Genomic DNA, 22,251 nt, shown 5'->3' with positions numbered 1-22,251 from the left:
TTTCTTGTTTTTTTTTTTTTTTTTTTTTCTGTTTTTCCCCCTTTTTTCTCTAATCTGTCAAACTCCTTCCAATAACCAGACCAAAACCACCCAGGATCTAGTAACATTTATTTGATTTTTTTCTGTGTGTGTGTTTTTAATTTTTTAATTTTAGTTTTTTACCTTATTAGTTCCTTTTCTCCTTCAAAATGACAAAATGAAGGAATTCACCCCAAAAGAAAGAGCAGGAAGAAATTACAGATAGGGAATTAATCAACATAGATACAAGCAAGATGTCTGAACCAGAATTTAGAATCACAATAATAAGAATACTAGCTGGAGTCGAAAACAGATTAGAATCCTTTTCTGCAGAGATAAAAGAAGTAAAAGCTAGTCAGGATGAAATAAAAAATGCTATAACTGAGCTGCAACTCCAATGGATGCCACAGTGGCAAGGATGGATAAGGCAGAGCAGCAAACCAGCAATATAGAAGACAAACTTATGGAGAATAATGAAGCAGAAAAAAAGAGGGAGACTAAGGCAAAAGAGCACGATTTAAGAATCAGAGAAATCAGTCACTCATTAAAAATGATGATGAACAACATCAGAATTGTAGGGGTCCCAGAAGATGAAGAGAAGGAAAAAGGGGTAGAAGGGTTATGTGAGTAAATCATACAGAAAACTTTCCTAACCTGGGGAAAGACATAGACATCAAAATCCAGGAAGCACAGAGGACTCCCATAAGATTCAACAAAAACTGACCATCAGCAAGGCATATCATAGTCAAATTCACAAAATAAGCAAGGAAAGAATCATGAAAGCAGCAAGGGGGGGAAAGTCCTTAACCTACAGGGTAAGACAAATCAGGTTTGCAGCAGCCCTGTCCACAGAAACTTGGCAGGCCAGAAAGGGGTGGCAGGATATATTCAGTGTGCTGAATTGGAAAAATATGGAGCCGAGAATTCTTTATCCAGCAAGGTTGTCATTCAAAATAGAAGGAGAGATAAAAAGTTGTGCAGACAAACAAAAATTAAAGGAGTTCGTGACCACTAAACCAGCCCTGCAAGAAATTTTAAGAGGGACTCTCTGAGGGGAGAAAAGATGAAACAAACCAAAGAAAAAAAAAAAAGACCAAGAACAGCAAAGACTAGAAAGGACCAGAGAACACCACCAGAAATTCCAACTCTACAAGCAACATAATGACAATAAACTCATATCTTTCAGTACTCACTCTTACCATCAATGGACTAAATGATCCAATCAAAAGACGTAGAGTAACAGAATGGATAAGAAAACAAGATCCGTCTATATACTGTTTACAAGAGACCCACTTTAGACCTAAAGACACCTTCAGATTGAAAGTAAGGGGATGGAGAACCATTTATCATGCTAATGGTAGACAAAAGAAAGCCAAAGTAGCCATACTTATATCAGACAATCTGGACTTTAAAATAAAGACTGTAACAAGAGATGAGGAAGGACATTATATCATAATTAAGGGGTCTATCCACCAAGAAGACCTAATGATTGTAAACATTTATGCTCCAAATATGAAGCACCCAAATATATAAATAAATGCATCACAAACATAAAGAAACTCATTGATAATAATACCATAATAGTGGGAGACTTCAACACCCCACTTACAACAATGGACAGATCATCTAAACAGAAAATCAACAAGGAAACAATGGCTTTGAATGACACACTGGACCAAAAGGACTTAACAGATATATTCAGAACATTTCATACTAAAGCAGCAGAATATACATTCTTCTGCAGTGCACATGGAGCATTCTCCAGAATAGATCACATACCAGGACACAAATCAGCCCTACACAAGTATAAAAAGATCAAGATTATACCATGCATATTTTCAGACCACGACGCTATGAAACTCGAAATCAACCACAAGAAAAAATTTGGAAAGGTAACAAATGCTTGGAGACTCAAGAACATTCTACTAAAGAATGAATAGGCTAACCAAGAACTTAAAGAGGAAAATAAAAAGTACATGGAGGCCAATGAAAATGATAACATCACAGTCCAAAACCTCTAGAATGCAGCAAAGGCAGTCATAAGAGGGAAGTATATAGCAATCCAGGCCTTCCTAAGAGGGAAGAAAGGTCTCAGATACACAACCTAAACTTACACCTAAAGAGCTGGAAAAAGAACAACAAATAAACCCCCAAACCAGCAGAAGACAGGAAATAATAAAGATTAGAGCAGAAATCAATGCTATCAAAACCAAAAAAAGTAGAACAGACCAATGAAACCAAACGTTTGTTCTTTGAAAGAATTAACAAAATTGATAAACCCCTAGCCAGTTTGTTCAAAAGAAAAAGGAAAGTCCCCAAATAAATAAAATCAAGAATGAAAGAGGAGAGATCACAACCAACACTGCAGAAATACAAACAGTAATAAGAGAATATTATGACCCATTATATGCCATTAAAATGGGCCATCTGGAAGAAATGGACAAATTCCTAGAAACATATAAACTACCAAAACTGAAATAGGAAGAAATAGAAAATTTGAACAGACCCATAACCAGTAACGAAATCTAATTAGTAATCAAAAATCTCTCCCCAAAACAGAGTCCAGGACCAGATGGCTTTCCAGGGGAATTCTACCAAACGTTTAAGGAAGAGTTCACACCTATTCTCTTGAAGCTGTTCCAAAAAATAGAAATGGAAGGAAAACTTCCAACTCTTTCTATGAAGCCAGCATTACCTTGATTCCAAAACCAAAGACCCCACTAAAAGAACTATAGAGCAATTTCACTGATGAACATGGACGCAAAACTCCTCAACAAGATATTAGCCAACCAGATTCAACAATATATTAAAAAAAAAAATTATTCACCACGACCAAGTGGGATTTACACCCTGGGATGCAGGGCTGGTTCAATATCCACAAAACAATCAATGTGATTCATCAAATCAATAAAAGAAAGGACAAGAACCACATGATCCTCTCAATAGATGCAGAGAAAGAATTTGACAAAATATAGCATCTTTTCTTGATAAAAAAACCTTAAGAAAGTAGGGATAGAAGGATCATACCTCAAGATTATAAAACCATAAATGAAAGACCCAACGCTAATATCATCCTCAATGGGGAAAAACTGAGAGCTTCCCCCCTAAGGTCAGGAACAAGACAGGGATGTCCCTCTCACCACTGTTATTCAACATTATATTGGAATTCTTAGCCTCAGTAATCAGACAACACAAGGAAATAAAAGGCATCCAAATCAGCCAGGAGGAGGTCAAACTTTCACCTTTCGCAGATGACGTGATACTCTATATGGAAAACCCAAAAGATTCCACCAAAAATCTGCTAGAACTGATCCATGAATTCAGCAAAGTTGCAGGATATAAAATCAATGCACAGAAATCAGTTGCATTCCTATACACCAACAATGAAGCAACAGAAAGAGAAATCAAGGAATCGATCCCATTTACCATTGCACCAAAAACCATAAAATACATAGGAATAAGTCTAACCAAAGAGGTGAAAAATCTATACACTTAAACTATAGAAACCTTATGACAAATTGAAGAAGACACAAAAAAAGGAAAAATATTCCATGCTCCTGGATAGGAAGAACAAATATTGTTAAAACGTTGATACTACCGAAAGCAATCTACATATTCAATGCAATACGTATCAAAATTACACCAGCATTCTTCACAGAGCTAGAAGAAACAATCCTAAAATTTGTATGGAACCACAAATGACCCCGAATAGCCAAAGCAATCTTGAAAAAGAAAACCAAAGCAGGAGGCAACACAATCCCAGACTTCAAGCTATACTACAAAGCTGTATTCATCAAGACAGTATGGTACTGGCACAAGAACAGACCCTCAGATCAATGGAACAGAATAGAGAACCCTGAAATGGACCCATAAATGTATGGCCAACTAATCTTTGACAAAGCAGGAAAGAATACCCAATGGAAAAAAGACAGTCTCTTCAGCAAGTGGTGCTGGGAAAACTGGACAGCAACATGCAGAAAAATGAACTTGGACCACTTTCTTGCACCATACACAAAAATAAACTCAAAATGGATGAAAGACCTAAACATAAGACAGGAAGCCATCAAATTCTCAAGGAGAAAGCCGGTAAAAACCTTTCTGACCTTGGCCACAGCAATCTTACTTAACACATCTCCAGAGGCAAGGGAAACAAAAGTAAAAATGAACTATGAGGACCTCATCAAAATAAAAAGCTTCTGCACAGTGAAGGAAATCATGAACAAAACTAAAAGGCAACCAATGGAATGGAAGAAGATATTTGCAAATGACATATCGGATAAAGGGTTAGTATCCAAAATCTATAAAGAACTTACCAACACAACACCCCAAAAAACAAATGACCCAGTGAAGAAATGGGCAAAAGACATGAACAGACATTTTTTGAAAGAAGACATCCAGATGGCTAACAGACACATGAAAAGATGTTCAACGTCACTCATCATCAGGGAAATACAAATCAAAACCACAAATGAGATACCACCTCATACCTGTCAGAATGGCTAACATTAACAACTCAGGCAACAACAGAGGTTGGTGAGGATGCGGAGAAAGAGGGTATTTTTTGCACTACTGGTGGGAATGCAAACTGGTGCAGCCACACTGGAAAACTGTATGGAGGTTCCTCAAAAAATTAAAAATAGAACTACACTTTGATCCAGCTATTGCACTACTAGCTATTTATCCAAGGGATACAGATATACTGTTTTGAAGGGGCACATGCACCCCCCATGTTTATAGCAGTGCTATCAACAATAGCCAAAGTATGGAAAGAGCCCAAATGTCCATCCATGGATGAATGGATAAAGAAGATGTACAAATATGTACAATGGAGTATTACTCAACCATCAAAAAGAATGAAATCTTGACATTTGTAACTACGTGGATGGAACTAGAGGGTATTATGCTAAGTGAAATTAGTCAGTCAGAGGAAGACAAAAGTCATATGACTTCACTCATATGAGGACTTTAAAAGACAAAACAGGGGCGCCTGGGTGGCTCAGTCAGTTGGGCGTCCGACTTTGGCTCAGGTCATGATCTCGCGGTCCGTGAGTTCGAGCCCCGCGTCGGGCTCTAGGCTGACCGCTCAGAGCCTGGAGCCTGTTTCGGATTCTGTGTCTCCCTCTCTCTCTGACCCTCCCCTGCTCATCCTCTGTCTCTGTCTCAAAAATAAATAAATATTTAAAAAAAATTTTTAATAAAAAAATAAAAGACAAAACAGATGAACATAAGGAAAGGGAAGCAAAAATAATTTAAAAACAGGGAGAGGGCCAAAACATAAGAGACTCTTAAATATAGAGAACAAACAGAGGGTTGCTGGAGGGTTGTGGGAGGGGGGATTGGCTAAATGGGTAAGGGGCATTAAGGAATCTACTCCTGAAATCATTGTACTATATGCTAACTTGGATGTAAATTTAAAAAATAAATTAAATTAAAAATTTTTAAAAATAAATAGCAAAAAATAAAGATAAAATATACATACGTGATCTTTTCTGCTTAACACTCTTTGAACACATAATGAGTAAAAAGAAAGGGAATAATTAATTCCAAAATTTTTCAATTGTCCATGGAAGTCATTATAGTGAAGCTCTGTGCTTAGATTCATAGATAAATCCATTTCCCCTTTTATTTACTTCCTTAATGCATATCCCATCAGTGTCTTTCTCTCCCATAATTTTTCCTTTCTTACTGCAGTTTCTGGAAATGGAAATTAACCCTGTTTATCCAGTAACAAAGATCCCTCCTATTTTTGCCTTAATCCAGGTTTTTCATTTATATCATAGATAATATAAAAATGTTATCTTTAAAGTTCTCATCACAAGAAAAAAAATGTGTAACCATGTGTGAGGATGGATGTTATTGGAACTTATTTTGGTAATCATTTTTGCAATATTTACATATGTCAAGCCATTATATTGTATTCCTAGAACTATTACAATGTTATATCTCAGTTATATCTCAATTAAAATAAAGAAAAATTTAAGAGTAAGCCATAGATCAGACACCCCCCCCCCCGCCCTTCCTATTATTCCTTGTTTGGTCACCTTAGTGCCTGCTCCAGGGGAGGAGTCCCATGTGGACCAACACAGGAGCAGCTCCAAGCCTCTCCTGTCTCATCTGCCTTATCCAGATTCCTGAGAAATTGAATCCTGATGCCCACAAAAGAGGCAATAAAAGATTGTCATGGGCTGACAGTGTCTAAGCATCTGCCTACCATTCTTATGAAGTAACGAGCTGAAAGAATTTCTGTAACCATACCTCAAATATACTATAGAATCACAAGATGTGTACAGTTGAATGGTACAGTGAGTCCATGTAAACTGAGCCCTTTGTTTAACAAGTTGAGGTCCTGAGCAAAGAAAGACAAGGGATCATAAAACAAACAACCATCAACCATGTTAGGAATAAGACTTGAACCCAGACACTCCTTGGCTTAATCATGAATCCCCCAATTGTAACATGGATCTGTGACATGGGAAAGCCCCTGGACCTCTCTGAGCAGATTCAATTTTCTCATGTTTATAATGGCAACTGCTTAAAAAAAAATACATAAAGGTTATTCATTGTGCGGATGAAAAATGAATAGATGAAAAGCACCGAGCAGTATGGGGCCTTGCAACGACTTTTCCTATCACTTTTGGTTTTAGCTATGGACAAGTCCTGATGTCTAGAAGGGAAGCTGAGAGTAAGCCAGAGAGACAAGGAAGGACACCTCAAGAATATAACCTCAAGGCTGGTAGTAGGATTTGCTCAAATCCCCACTGAGAGCCTTCAGTATAATGAAATAGAGGAAAGAAATCATCTACATAAACATCTTTTAAAAAAATTTTTAATGTTGGGGCGCCTGGGTGGCACAGTCGGTTAAGCGTCCGACTTCAGCCAGGTCACGATCTCGCGGTCCGTGAGTTCGAGCCCCGCGTCGGGCTCTGGGCTGATGGCTCAGAGCCTGGAGCCTGTTTCCGATTCTGTGTTTCCCTCTCTCTCTGCCCCTCCCCCGTTCATGCTCTGTCTCTCTCTGTCCCAAAAATAAATAAACGTTGAAAAAAAAAATTAAAAAAAAAAATTTTTAATGTTTATTTACTTTTGAGAGAGAGAGAGTCAGAGTGCAAGTGGGGGAGGTGCAGAGAGAGGGAGACATAGAATCGGAAGCAGGCTCCAGGTTCTGAACTGTCAGCACAGAGCCTGACACGGGGCTCAAACCCGTGAACCATGAGATCATGACCTGAGCTGAAGTCGGACACTTAACTCACTGAGCCACCCAGGCACCCCATAAATAAACATCTTTATAGGAATACATACTTAAGTTATGGCAAAGTCACGGTACACATTGTTATTTTAATATTATTTTATAGTATATCATCCTTAATTTTTTAAATGTTCATTATTTTAAATATGCAAAATCAAAATATTTACATTAGTGCTAGCTGTATAAAATTAAATAAACATTTATTAAAGGAGGGCACCTGGGTGGCTCAGTCGGTTGAGTGTCCAACTCTCGATTTCAACTCAGGTCACGATCCCAGGGTCATGGTGACAGCCTGCTTGGGTTTCTCTCTCTCTCTCTCTCTGCCCCTCTGCAGCTTGCACAGACATACATGCTTGTTCTCTCAAAGTAAGTATTTTAAAAAATAAAATATATGATTTCACTCATGTGGAATTTAAGAAACACAACACAGATGAACATAGAAGAAGGGAAGAAAAATAAGATAAAGAGGGAGGCAAACCCTAAGAGACTCTCATATACAGAGAACAAACTTGAGGGTTGCTGAAGGGGTGGGGGGGGGGGATGTGTGAAATGGGTGATGGGCATTAAGGAGGGCACTTTTGGGGATGAGCACTGGGTGTTATATGTAGGGGATGAATCCATGGATTCTACTCCTAAAACCAAGACTACACTGTATGTTAGCTAACTTAAATTTAAATTTTTAAAAATGGTTTTAAATCATTAAAGGAGAATAGTCTATATGATAGCTATAGCAGGATGAAATTTATATAAATATAAATAAACCAGTTTTTCATGTTTTATGTTCTATTTAAGTATCCAAATAAGGACAAAGTGACAATGAAGGGCTCAAGCCCACCAGCCAGCATGATCAAATTCAAAATTGTGCCACACCTGCTGTAGTTTTCTCTTTGCTTTAAGTTTTAAAGTTCATTTATTTTGAGAGGGAGAGAGAGCATGTGCATGAGCAGGGGAGGGGCAGAGAGAGAAGAGAGAATCCCAAGCAGGCTCCACACTGTTAGCACGGATCCCACGAACCATGAGATCATGACCTGATCAGAAATCAAGAGTCAGATGCTTAATTGAGCCGCAAAGGCACCCCCAGTGTTCTTTATTAATAAAACAATGCAGATCTCCATGAAGCCCCCGCATATTCCTACACAATCTCAATACTGACCTCCCTTCCCCACAGTTAAACAGGATCCTGAAGTCTTGCCTGTATCATTCCCCTGGAATATCTCATATGAGTAATGATGTATCCACAAGCATCGTATGCTTATGTTACTCTATATATTACATGCTCCTATCTGCTAGACATAGTATCAACTATTCAATTTAACAACTATTTTGGCTTAATCATGGTCTTTTCTATATTTATCAAAACTGACACAAGCAGATTTGGTTTATCAAACTTAACATACATTCTCACATCAATGGGCATTTGGGTTTATTACAATTTTTTCCTATAGTAGAGATTAATGAGACACGTTCACACGTACTGATAGTGTTAAACTACGCATAGCAAATATCCACCAAATTCCCTAGTGGCAACCTCTGGGACGGGAGGAGGGAAATAAATAATAGAGAGGATTTGTCCATAATGATACAGTTATCCCTGTCTGAGGGCAAAGAAAGGTCTTTCTGTGTGGGACTTGGATCTAAAACTCAGTTTAAAATATAATAATAGGACCTCATGTGTATGTATAATACTTTACTATTATATGGTAATATAATAGTATATTATATCGCCAGTCGTTGTATGGCTGTTTATATTAATGCTCACTGTGCTGTTCTGAAGATTTAAAATATTCCATATTTTTTGCAGGGATTTTCAAAGACTGGAAAGGTAGACTAATGTGTCTCAACCTCCTCTCCCAAGGTCCTCACAGTTAAGAGGTAGGGACAAGACTTGAGTTCTTCTCTAAGGATAAAATCTGAAACCAGATATGGGAAAATTGAGAAGCCAAACTCACCCATCCCAGTCTTACAGCCAAAAAAAAAAAAAAAAAAAGAAAGAAAGAAAGAAAGAAAGAAAGAAAGAAAAAGAAAAAATGATGGAAACCAGAGAATTGTACAGTCATCTGTCCAATTTTTGAAGGGGCGAATTCATGCTCAGGTGGTAAAAGACAGAGTCCCTGGAATTTAAAAGGCAAAGTAGGAGCCAGAAATGAAAGCTAATTGCAAATTCAATGTAACCTAATCTTACTTAATCCTTAATCCTTCTCTGACTTCTCAGATGTCCTCCAGATGGACTGATTTTAAGTAACTGTTCAATTTCGCACAGAATTTATTAGAACACATCAGATTACCTTGAAGTCATCAATGGGTAATTCACCCTTCCTCTAGATACTGAAGGATAGAGATGGGAAATCTGTCCCCAGGAAGGGCAGGTGGGCCAAGTCAATTGGGCTCCTGGGCACGAGGGAGCATCTCAGAAGGAGACCCAGGTGTGCTGTTTCCTGACCTGAGCAGGTCTTTGAAGGCAATGGTCACAGGTAGACTCTACACTTTCTGTGGCCCTGGGGGCTCAATTTCCAAAGCTCCTCATTAGCCAAATGTGTACTGTCATTTCTTCCACAAGACAATTCAAATCCCTATGGAGCACAGCTCATAGAAAGAAATCCTGGGGGCACCTGGGTGGCTCAGTTAAGTGTCTGACTTCAGCTCAGGTCATGATCTCATGGCTTGTGAGTTCAAGCCCCACGTTGGGCTATGTGCTGACAGTTAGAGCCTGGAGCCTGTTTCAGGTTCTGTGTCTCCCTCTCTCTCTGCCCCTCACCCACTCACACTGTCTCTCAAAAATAAACATTAAAAAAAAAAACACATTTAAAAAAATAAAGAACTCCTGGGTGACTGATTTCCTGACCCTGAGAGGGCAAACATACATCATTCTTTTCCCACGTTTCCTCTCACCTCCAGGCAGAAAACTTAATTCTTGGATTTCTTGGGTCTGACCTTAAGAGAGCTGATGAGTTTTTCATTAAACCAATTCCCGGCTTTCTCCAAGTCAGATATTATCACTGGAAGAATCAGAGTGGTGTGTAAGGCCCCACAAGGACAGAGACTGGGGATACAGAGCATATCTCACCGGATCATCTCGTCATTCTAAGAATTTTTTTGTTTTTAACTGAAGTTCCTTTGTGAATGAGGTTAGTTCTATTATAGTAAAGAGTTCAGAGAAACCAATTTTCTAGTTACTTGGGCAGGACTTTTGGAGGTTGCCTAAAAAACAGACATCAAAGCCAACAATCATAGGGCACCTGGGTGGCTCAGTTGGTTGGGCATGTGACTCTTGATTTCAGCTTAGATCATGATCCCACGGTAGTGGAATCTATTCCTACATCGGGCTCTGCTGCTGAGCGTGGACAGTGCTCAAGATTCTCTTTCTCTGCCCCTCTCTCCTGCTTGCGCTCACTCTCTAAAACAAAACAAACCACCACCACCCCCCAAAAAAACTACAAATTAATTGCATTAACATTGGGAAAAAGGAATATACAGGAACTCTGTACAGTCTTTTCAACTTTTCTAGGAAGTGCAAAACTAGTTCAAAATTTTTAAAAAGTTAAAAATCAAAATATGGTCCTATCTATGGCATACACATCAAAATAACCAAAATGAAAAAGACAACATAAAATACTAGGAAGATTACAGACATACATACTGTCACAACTACTTTGTAAAACTATCTGGTAGTATTGAATAAATGTGATTGTGTGTATTCCCTATGACCCACAAACTGCACTCCTAAAATATTAGCCCAACAAAAACAGGTACAACTGTGAACTAAAACATGTGCAAGAATGTTCATAGCAGGTAAAATATCCCAGCTATAAACAACCCAAACATCCAGAACAGTTGAATGAATAAATTGTGTGTATTCGTACAATGGAAAAGCTATGTATCGATGAGAATAAAATTCTGCTAAATGAAGAATATAGATGCATCTCATAAAGACAACATTGAGCAGAAGCCAGGCACAAATGATAACGTATCAGGTACAAATAGTGCAAATAACTCCATAAACATACTAAAAACCACTGAATTTTATACTTCAAATGGGTGAAATTTACAACATGTAAAGTATATCTCAATGAAGCTCTTAAAATGCATGATTCCAGGGGCACCTGGGCGGCTCAGTTGGTTAAGCGTCCAACTTCAGCTCAGGTCATGATCTCGCGGTTCGTGAGTTGGAGCCCCATGTCGGGCTCTGGGCTGACAGCTCAGAGCCTGGAGCCTGCTTCGGATTCTGTGTCTCCCTCTCTCTCTGCCCCTCCCCTGCTCAAGCCCTGTCTCGCTCTGTCTCTCAAAAATAAATGTGAAAAAAAATTTTTTTAATAAAATAAAATCTTTCTTAAAAAATGCATGATTCCATAGAGTACATATATTCTGGTGGCAGGAATTAGAGTGATTAGTGAGTGGAAGGAAGCAGTGAAGGAGGATTCTAGTGCTGATAATGTTCTAATTCTTGCCCAGTGTGTGTAGTAGTTAATAGAGATGTACTCTACCTTGTCAGATATTCATTGGGTTGTAAATTTTTTAACACTTACCTTAAGTAGAAACAGTGTGCTGTGAAAAGTATAGAATTTCAAAGATTCAACCATTCACAATTTTGGTGGGAAGATTCATTTCAGACCTTGTGTCAGGAAATGGTAGGTTAAGAGACATGATCTGGATGAACTACAAATGCAACTTAAAGTCTTTATCAAATAGATAAAGATAATAATAGATAAACACACCTATATCCCTATTATTAACCCTATAATAATTCAATTTTTAAATTATATATATAAAAAGTTTTTTAAACCTGACGTGGGTTATATTGGTTAGTGACAGCAGTCATTTGTAAATAAAACAACCTTCCTCCCAAGACACACATGAACAGACACTGTAAACATGGTGGCTTAAAACATTAGGCATTTATTTTTCTCAAGTAACAAGCCTTGGAGATACTAAAATTTTTTCCTTTCAGTTGTCAAGCGGTCACCTATCTATGGGATGAATAAAGGATTGATCACAATCATTACGTAACTTAGATTTCTCCCACAGATTATTCAGAGGCTTTGTCCCATTCTTTACATCCAGTTTTTCTCTGCCTTTGCTTGTATGCCATAAAGATCGAGAGTTCAAGAACTATTCCAAAGGGACATTGCTAGGAGTTTTGTCCAGCATGAGTGCTCTCATGATGCCTCCGAAGGGATATGAGCTTACTGAAAGCACGACCACAGACATTGCACTGATAGGGTTTTTCGCCAGTATGCACTCTCTTGTGCACGGTAAGATTACCCCTTACATTGAAGGTTTTCCCACACTGATCACACTTGTAGGGTTTCTCCCCAGTGTGGGTTCTCATGTGTATTGTAAGGGATGCATTCCTCCTAAAAGCTTTTCCACACTCACTACAGTTGAAGGGTTTCTTCTCCCTGGTGTGCTTTTTCATATGTCTCCTATGAGATAAGACACCACTGAAGGCTTTCCCACATTCCTTACACTCATATTGTTTCGTCCTCATGTGAATTTTCTTGTGCAAAACGAGGAAATAATTCACTCTGAAGGTTTTCCCACACTGATGGCATGCAAAGGGTTTCTCTCCAGTGTGAATTCTCATGTGCTCTTTCAGGCACGAGTGGTCCCTGAAGGATTTCCCACAGTCCTTGCATATACACGGTTTCTCTCCAGCATGCATCTTCTTGTGCACTATGAGATTACAGCTCATTCTAAAAGTTTTCCCACACTGACCACACTTGTAAGGTCTCTCTCCAGTATGTATCCTCAGGTGTGTCTTCAGGTATGACTCACTACTTAGTGCTTTTCCACAGAGGTTACACTCAACGGATTTCTCTCCAGTATGGATTCTCTTATGTCTTTTAAGGTACGGGAGAATACTGAAGGTTTTCCCACAATCATTGCAGCCATAGGGCTTCTCTCCAGTATGTAATATCTTGTGTGTGTTAAGCCTAGACCTTCTACTGAATGTTTTGTTGCACTGATCACACTTGTAGGGTTTGTCCTTCGAATGAATCTCTTCATGTTGTCTAAGAAGTGAACTATCTCTGAAGGTTTTTCTACAGTCACGGCATCCATAGGGCTTCTCCCCAGAGTGAATTCTCTTGTGCCGATTAAGATAAGAGCTTGAACTGTAGACTTTCCCACACTGGTTACATTTAAAAGGTTTTTCTCCACTGTGGGTTCTTATGTGCAATGTAATAGATGAGCGGCTCTGTAATACTTTACTACACTGCCTACCTTGAACAGAGTTGTCTCTAATGTGAGTTTTTTCATGCTTCTTAAGGTAGAAGGTTGAATTTAAGACTTTGCCAGAGTCACTGAATTCATAGGATTTCTCTCTTGTATGTTCTCTCTCATGTGCACCTAAGAAAGAACTCCTGATAAAGGTATTTTTATCTTTTTTACATTCATAGAATTTCTCCCCAGAATGAACACTGTCATGTGGGTTAAGGTGAGAACAACCTCTGAAGGGTTTCCCAGGGTGAAGGCGTTGATGGGGTTTCTCTCTGGGATGAATTCTCTGATTCTGAGCAATGCTAGATTTCATGCACAAGGCAATTTTATTCCGTTCAATGGGTCTGCCTCCATGAGTTTGTTCCTATTGGTTAAAATGAGTTATGATCACAAGATTTATCACATCAATCGTATTGATTTGAGAATCCCCCCAACATAAATTCTGACATACACTTAGAATAAGAGTTTACTTAGTATTTTCTTAGAGAATATACACAGCTCCTGTCTGAGTTTATCAGCATGAATAAGAGGAATGTTACACCAGATGGCTCCCAACAGGGTCTCTTTAGTGTTTAACATGTAATTGCTTTGGAGTGAATTATGTCTTAAATATTTAATGTCTAACTTCCATTATGAATGTATTTACTTTGGGGATTCTCTGAAACCATTTTTAGAGCTAGGATGTGAGTTTCCTTCCAACTCATGATTTATAGAATTTTCCGTTTTCTATTGTTAAAACAAGAACCTCAAATTACCCTTTAGTTCATGAGTTCCTTTTCCATTACATGGAATTCTGGACTTCTAATAGAGAGCAAGAAATTCTCATATGACTCTTACCTTCTTGCCATGTAGTGCTTCTTTCTCCAAAACATCTTGTTTATGTTGTGATTGTGTGGTTTTAGGGAGAACTATCCCATCTGAACAAATTGGGGGGAAAGTAAGTTTTGGGAAAGAAGAAGTGGTGACAATATGTTGGCAAAAGCAGGTAAACCCCAAGTCCAATCTAAGACAAGTAAGAAACAACCTAGAATATAAAATGATGGGATGGGGGCGCCTGGGTGGCTCAGTCAGTTGAGCTTCCAACTTCAGCTCAGGTCATGATCTCACGGTCTGTGAGTTTGAGCCCCACGTCAAGCTCTGTGCTGACAGCTCAGAGCCTGGAGCCTGATTCAGATTCTGTGTCTCCCTCTCTCTCTCTGCCCCTCCCCGCTTGTGCTCTGTCTCTGTCTCTCAAAAATAAATAAATCCCATCAAAATAAAAATAGAAAATCCCATTTCTATTTAATTTATATAATTTTTTCCCATTGCATATGAGTAAGGGCCTGGCAGGAAGAAGTTAACCTGAAAAATACTTTCAGTATAAAGTAGTGCCTGAAAACAGAGGACCAGCGGGGTGCCTGGGTGGCTCAGTCGGTTAAGCAGCTTTGGCTCAGGTCATGATCTCGAGGTCCGTGAGTTCAAGCCCCGTGTTGGGCTCTGTGCTGACAGCTCAGAGCCCGGAGCCTGATTCAGATTCTGTGTCTCCCTCTCTCTCTGACCCTCCCCCGTTCATGCTCTGTCTCTCTCTGTCTCAAAAATAAAATAAAACATTAAAAAAAATTTTAAATGATGGGATGTTTAGGACACGACTAAGACCAGTGTGGACTTCTCTTCAAATAGACCCTAACCTTAGGAAGACAATGTGCAAGAAAAATACATTCTTGATCAAAGGAATGATATTTACATGCCTTAGTGTTTTATATAATTTACTGAGGAACGTTCTACCATGATTGAAAATTATGTTAACAGGCAAAGACCAAGGCTATATATGCAAAATGGGAAGAATTAGACAGTGATTCTAAATGTAAATATTAAAAGGCAAGACAGGTCTTTCTTTCAAAACATAAGAAAGTATGACAGGTTAAAAGCCAAATACTAGAGAACGTTGAAGTTACACAAATAAGCCCACACCAAATGGTCTCTGCTTTCTCCTCAAATTTAAAGGGTATTTGGCTTAAGTTTCCTGTTTGACTTTTCATAACATACCTCCCTCTCAGCCCCACCAGATCTGGTACAAAACATTCATATATGTCCACTGCTCACTTGAACAAGTATCTTGGTGATTTCTTGTCTCTGATTTCATTTCATCTTCCTGCTGCATCTGGGTGATCAAAGCAGGTCTGCTGAGCTGCTTTTCTATAATGGGGAACAATGCACATGAGAGACCCATGCGGTATACAACAAAAACCACCACAAAACTGTGGTAACAACAAAAACCACCACAAAACTGTGGTAACAACTTCATCTTTGAGGTTCTGAAGATAGGTAAGTGTGACTTCAGAATACACACACACACACACACACACACACACACACAAACACACAAAACTATTAGGTTACAAGATAAAAAATCACATACAATGTATCAATTTTATTTCTATATACCAGCAATGAATATCATGGAAATGAAATTAAGAAAACAATTCCATTGATAATAGCATCAGAAAGAAAATGTTTAAGGATAAATTTCACAGAAGACTTAGGCATTGAGAATTACAATACATTGTTAACAGAACCTACAGATCTCTATAGGTAGAAAATATAAAAATGACCAATCAGAGATGAAGAACCCAATAATTTAAATTAAAAGTACACTAGAGGGGTGGCGCCTGGGTGGCTCAGTCGGTTGAGCATCTGACTTTGGCTCAGGTCATGATCTCACGATTCATGGGTTCAAGCCCTGCATCGGGCTCTGTGCTGATAGCTCAGCAAACACTTAAAGCACTACCAAACATTTAGGGGCGCCGGGGTGGCTCAGTCGGTTGGGCGTCCGACTTCAACTCAGGTCACGATCTCGCGGTCTGTGAGTTTGAGCCCTGCGTCGGGCTCTGGGCTGACGGCTCAGAGCCTGGAGCTGCTTTGGATTCTGTGTCTCCCTCTCTCTCTGACCCTCCCCCGTTCATGCTCTGTCTCTCTCTGTCTCAAAAATAAATAAATGTTAAAAAAAAAAAAAGCACTACCAAACATTTAAAGAGTGATTATCTATTCTTCTGAAACTATTAAAAAAAAAATTGAAGAGGAAGGAAATTTTCCAAATTCAAAATTCCAAATTCATTCGATTCCAAAACCAGATAGACACTACAGTAGTGCCTGGCTGGCTCAGTTGGTAGAGCATGTGACTCTTGACCACATTGGGCAAGGAGCCTACTTAAACAAACAAACAAACAAACAAACATTTCAATAGATATTTTTTCCCCAAAGACATACAGATGGCCAACAGGCACATGAAAAGATGCTTAACTTCACTAATCATCAAGAAAATGCAATTCAGAACCACAATGAGCTATCACCTCACATCTGTCAGAATGTGAGGAAAAAGAGGGTTGCACTGTTGGTGGGACTGTAAACTGGTGCAGCCACTGTGGAAAACAGTATGGGGTTTCCTCAAAACATTAAAAATAGAATTACCGTATGATCCAATAATTCCACTACTAGGTATTTACTCAAAGAAAATGAAAACACTAATTCAAGAAGATATCTGCATCTCTATGTTTTTTGCAGCCTTATTTACAATGGCAAAAATACGGAAGCAACCCATGTGTCCATTGACTAAATAAATGGATAATAAGTAAGATGTGGTATATATATACAATGGAATATTAACCATAAAAAAGCATGAAATCTTGCCACTTGCAACAACATGGGTAGATCTAGATAGTATAATGCTAAGTGAAGTAAGCCAGAGGAAGACAAATACCATATGATTTCACCCATGTGTAGAATAAGAAACAAAACAAAGAAAAAAAGACAAACCAAAACCAAAACAAATTCTTAACTACAGAGAACAGATGGTTACCAGAGGGGAGATGGGTGGATGAATGAAATAGTAAAGGAGATTAAGCATATGTGCACTTATCTTAATGAGCACTGTATGTATGAAACTGTGGAATCATTCTATTGTGCACCCGAGACTAATATAATATACGTTAATTATACTTCAATTTTAAATATAATTAATTAAAATTTATAAAGACCTCTACGAATGAGAGAACATCCCATGGTCATGGACTGGAATAATTAATAATGCTAAATTAACAACTCTCCAGATTGATCTACAGATTCAATGTGGCTTCCCACATTGGAATCCCACCTGGATTTTCTGTGGAAATTGACAAGCTTACTCTAAAATTCATATGAAAATGCAAGGGATCCAGAATAGTCAAAACAATCTTAACAAAGACAAAGTTGGAGAACATACATTTCCCAATTCAAATCTTACTTCAAAGCTATGACAGCAACCAACAGCATGGAACTGGCATAAGATAGAAATATAAACCATTGGAGAGGCACCTGGGTAGTTTAGTTGGTTAAGCATCCAACTTCGGCTCAGGTCATGATCTCACAATTCGTGAGTTCGAGTCCCACATCAGGCTCTGCACTGGTGGTGCAGGCAGCCTGCTTGGGATTCTCTCTCTCCCTTTCTCTCCCTCTGCCCCTTCTCCATTTGTGCTCTCTCTCTCAAAATAAATAAACCAACTTTTAAAAAATATATAAACCATTGGAATAGAATTGAGAGTCCAGAAAATAAGTTGGACTTTATTAAAATTAAACCTTTATGCCACAAATGATACCACCAAAAAAGTGAAAAGGCAACACGCAGAATGTAAGAAAATGTTTGCAAAATTATATATCTGATAAGGGATCAGTATCCTGAATACATAAAGAACATTCACAACTCAACAGAAAAAAAATGGCAATCTAATTCTTAAATGGGCAAAGGATTTAAAAGGATATTTCTCCAAAAAAGATATATAAATGCCCAATAAGCACATGAAAAGTTGCCTAATATATCATCAGTCATTAAGTAAATGCAAACCAAAAGCACAATGAGATACCATTCTAAAAACATCAAGATAGCTATAAACAAAAAGACAGGCAGAAATAAGTGTTGGCAAGAATGTAGAGGTTTTGGAACATTTATACATTGCTGGAGAGAATGTAAAATAATACAGCCAACTTGGAAAACTGGCAGTTCTTCAAAATGTTAAGCAGAGTTACCAAATGACCCAGCAATTCCACTCCCAGGCACATACCCAAGACAAATGAAAACATATGTCCACAGAAAAACTTGTATTACATGAATGTTTGTAGCAGCACTATTCATAGTAGCAAGTGCCAAAAATCTAAATGTCCATCAACTGGTGAATGGACAAACAAAATGTGTTATGTTTACACAACAGAATATTATTCAGCAATAAGTAAGAGGTAGCGATATATGCTATAACATGGATGAACTTAGATATGATGCTATGGGAAAGAAGCACATCACAAAAGACCACATGTGATATGACTCCATTAATATGAAATATTCAGAATAGACAAATCTCTAAGTTATTGCAAGGATCTGGAAACTGAGGAGGAATGAAATGCCCTGTAGGCAAGGCAATGGAAATATTCTGGGATTAGACAGCGGTGATGGTGGTATAACTGCATGTGCTAAAAACACAAAACAGACACACATACGCAACACATTGCTTTGTATTCTCTAAATGGCTAAGCTAGGGTAGGTAAATGATATCTTAATGCAAGCTATTTTTCTTAAATGTAAAAATCTACAAAAACCTACAAGAAGGGTGCCTGGGTGGCTGACTCAGTTGGGCATCCGACTTTGGCTCAGGTCATGATCTCATGGCCTGTGAGTTCAAGCCCAGCATCGGGCTCTGAGCTGACAGCTCGGAGCCTAGAGCCCGCTTTTGATTCTGTGTCTCCCTCTCTTTCTGCTCTCCACGCTCTGTTTCTCCCTCACTGAAAAATAAATAAGCATTTAAAAAAAAATAAAAAGCCAACTTTAAACAAAACAAAACCTACAAGAAACCTATAGCCTATACCACAAGGTAACTGGGACTTACGTATGCCAGAAATCCATGCTCAAACTCAATAAATAAAGGAAGGAATTGTGTCAGCCTTACCCAGCGATGCCAAGTTTCTGTAGTTCTCCAGCATCACATCTCTGTACAGTTTTCTCTGACGTGGATTCAACAACACCCATTCCTCCTCGGTGAAGTCCATGGCCACATCCTCAAAGGTTATTGAGTTCTAAAATAATTAACATATTTTGTCTCAACCAGCAATCAACCCCACCAGCATTTTTGGGAAGAGGGTCATGGTGACCTCACTGAGAATGAAAGACCTCTTTCATAGTAATTTCAAAATCCTAGGACTCAGTCCTCTTCCCTCTCACTTCTTTTAAAAAATTGTTTTTAATGTTTATTTACTTTTGAGAGAGAGAGAGAGAGAGAGAGAGCATAGCAGTGGAGGGGCAGAGAGAGAGGGAGACACAGAATCCAAAACAGCCTCCAGGCTCCGAGCTGTCAGCACAGAGCCCGACACAAGGCTCGAACTCACGAACTGCGAGACCATGACCTGAGCCGAAGTCAGATGCTTAACGGACTGAGCCACCCACACACCACCCCCCCCCACACACACACTTCTTAAGGATCTTGTTCGGTCTCAAGAATTTAAAGCATCTCTAACACATAATGAGATGTATCTCTCCACTTCTAGGCTAAAAGTTTTTATAGTCTGACTCTTATTTTAAGGATTTTTTAAAGTTTACTTGAGAGAGAAAGCACAAGCGGGGAAGGGGCAAAGCAAGGGAGAGAGAATCCCAAGCAGGCTCCCCTCTGTCAGCGTATAGCCCGACACAGGGCTTGATCTCACAAACCATGAGATCATGACCTGAGCCGAAATCAAGAGTTGCACACTTAACTGACTGAACCACCCAGGCTTCCCTACAGTCTTACCCTTTCTATCTCCAGGATCCACCACAGGCTTGAACACACTGCAGGTAAAACACTTGCTAAATGAATACATTTTTCCATACAGAATGACCATACATTTTATATCCTTTTACTTCCCCTAACATCATTAAGCAGCAAAGATGACTGAAAAAAAAATTTGTAAATAGTAGAGGAGCGGAAGAACTCTGTTGGAAGTCCCTGAGCCGCCATCAGGTCTCAAGATCATGGATGGGCTGTAAGGCTCCTACGAAAATTCAAAGGGAAACCTCACTGACGTGGTGTTGGGAAGCCGGCAGGGGGAGCTCTCGCCCCCTACCACTAGTGGGCATTGCAGACCCAACGGGAAGAGTCAGATCTTGTAAATCCTTCCTTTACTACCCCAGCAGGAGGAAAAAAGATTTTCTCCTCCTTAAGCAACAGCCCAGGGAATGAGACTGCCTCAACTTAGCCAATGGAAAGCCACTATACATTGAACTCCCAATTTATTCAATAGATAGTTTGCTTATAGGAGCCTTCCAACTCCCTCCATTCCTCTATGAAAGAGGTTCTCCTTCTCTGTTCTCCAGACTTGCCTATAGTTTTGCTATAGCTTTCTTGTCCCAAACTGCAATGCTCTGCTATTCCTGAATAAACCCATTTCTGCTGGTAAAATCACTGACAAGTTTTATTTTTAAGGCTAACACTCCACAGTGTCGGCAGGAAACACATTCACTCCAGGAAAGAATTGTATTGTAGGAGAGAGAAAAAGATTCCTGACTCACCTGTAACACAGAGTGGATGTTTTCCACCTCTGTGACCCTCGCATGGGCATGAGCAGGGTCTAGAACAGGCAGAGATAAAAGACAAGGTGACATGGGAGTCTAGGCACATCCAATATTGTTGACACTCACGAGCCTAGAAATTGCCCCACATCAGTTGAGTCACCCCACACACACACACATTCACACACACAACACACACAAAGCATATTATCCAGAGCAACCTGCCCTGTCCCCCAGAGCCAAAAACTAGGGTGCCTTAATACCCATGAGGAATGGATTTAGTCTCAATTTTCCTAGGCACAGAAACTGAAACTCAGAAAGATGGAGTTATCTTTCCCAACTTTACAGAACAAAAGGATGGGATAATGAAGTGCCACCCTTAAATATTCTTCCATCTCCCCAAGATTTACATTGTCTTTCCTCCAAAATCCCAAAGGGCACTGAATCATACATGAGCAAATTATGAGGCTCCAAGACTTTGTAGAGTTTCTCACACCACCTCCTCGCATTTCAGCCTTGCCTTCCCAGTTCTCCTCTGTGGCTACTCAGCTCCCTGCTTCTGTACCCACCTGGGGTGGAGAGACCACGTAATTCTAGTGAAGAGCATCTATCCTAGGAACTTACCAAATCCAGAAGACAGATGTGTGGCTGCCATTTTGCAAGTCTTTGAATAAACATGACCAGGATGCTCTTTTTCTTGCATCTATGGTCCACTGCAGTCAGGGCTCTGAAATAAAGAAACATTAACAAACATTAACAAAACTGTAAACTTGCAATTTGATCCTGGGTCTTTGTTTTCCTTGCCTTGGACAACCTCAAAACAATATGGTAGGGGTTCTTGATCTTCCTCATCCCTAAGGCAAATCTACCCTATTATCAAACCACATTACCCATCATTTGTCAAAAATCCCATCTCCGTTGAGCAACTATACTGGTTTGTCATCTGCAATGGCACCAACACATAGACCTGACTCATTAAAGTCATCGGCACCTGCCTCCTACTCTTTGACTCTCTGCCTTGATTCAAGAGGATTCTATGTTCTTGGGCATAAATTAGCAAACATCCATGGCTTCGGCATATCAGTTACAAACCTTGAATTTATCGTCACTAAGACTCTTAACCTCTCCAGAGCAAAAAGTCGGGCATCCCTGAACTCTCTGAACATAGTAGCTATATTTCTACCCTGTTCACTTTTTAATCTGTATTGCACCTGCTCTTTTACCTCAGAGAGGC

The 22,251-nt window shown here is 39.2% G+C and overlaps 1 protein-coding gene across 1 annotated transcript; it reads right to left on the bottom strand.

The window, feature by feature from the left end:
- Positions 1–12,386: 12,386 nt before the first annotated feature.
- LOC112852245 (uncharacterized) lies at positions 12,387–21,672 on the bottom strand. Its single transcript, XM_086682908.1, has 6 exons — positions 21,642–21,672; positions 21,018–21,076; positions 19,421–19,552; positions 15,560–15,647; positions 14,315–14,394; positions 12,387–13,841 (listed from the first exon to the last, which is right to left on the bottom strand). Exons 1-6 carry the CDS (start codon positions 21,670–21,672, stop codon positions 12,387–12,389), a joined length of 1,845 nt encoding a protein of 614 aa, XP_086539034.1.
- Between the last annotated feature and the right edge of the window lie 579 nt (positions 21,673–22,251).

Source organism: Puma concolor, chromosome A2 (assembly GCF_028749965.1).
Source record: "Puma concolor isolate L17-30 chromosome A2, mPumCon1.1.hap2, whole genome shotgun sequence".
NCBI classification, from domain to species: Eukaryota; Metazoa; Chordata; class Mammalia; order Carnivora; family Felidae; genus Puma; species Puma concolor.
Note: the sequence above shows the minus strand (reverse complement) of the source record. Positions and strands in the feature narration are given on the sequence as shown.

What these genes read in the sequence shown, in the direction of transcription:
- LOC112852245 (XM_086682908.1), bottom strand. Translation starts at nt 21,672, where the DNA reads ATGGCAGCCACACATCTGTCTTCTGGATTTG. An exon ending in ACATCTGTCTTCTGGATTTG is followed by an intron (nt 21,077 to 21,641) that starts GTAAGTTCCTAG and finishes TGCCTGTTCTAG; the next exon opens with ACCCTGCTCATGCCCATGCG. An exon ending in AAGCACTACATGGCAAGAAG is followed by an intron (nt 13,842 to 14,314) that starts GTAAGAGTCATA and finishes TTTAACCAATAG; the next exon opens with GAACAAACTCATGGAGGCAG.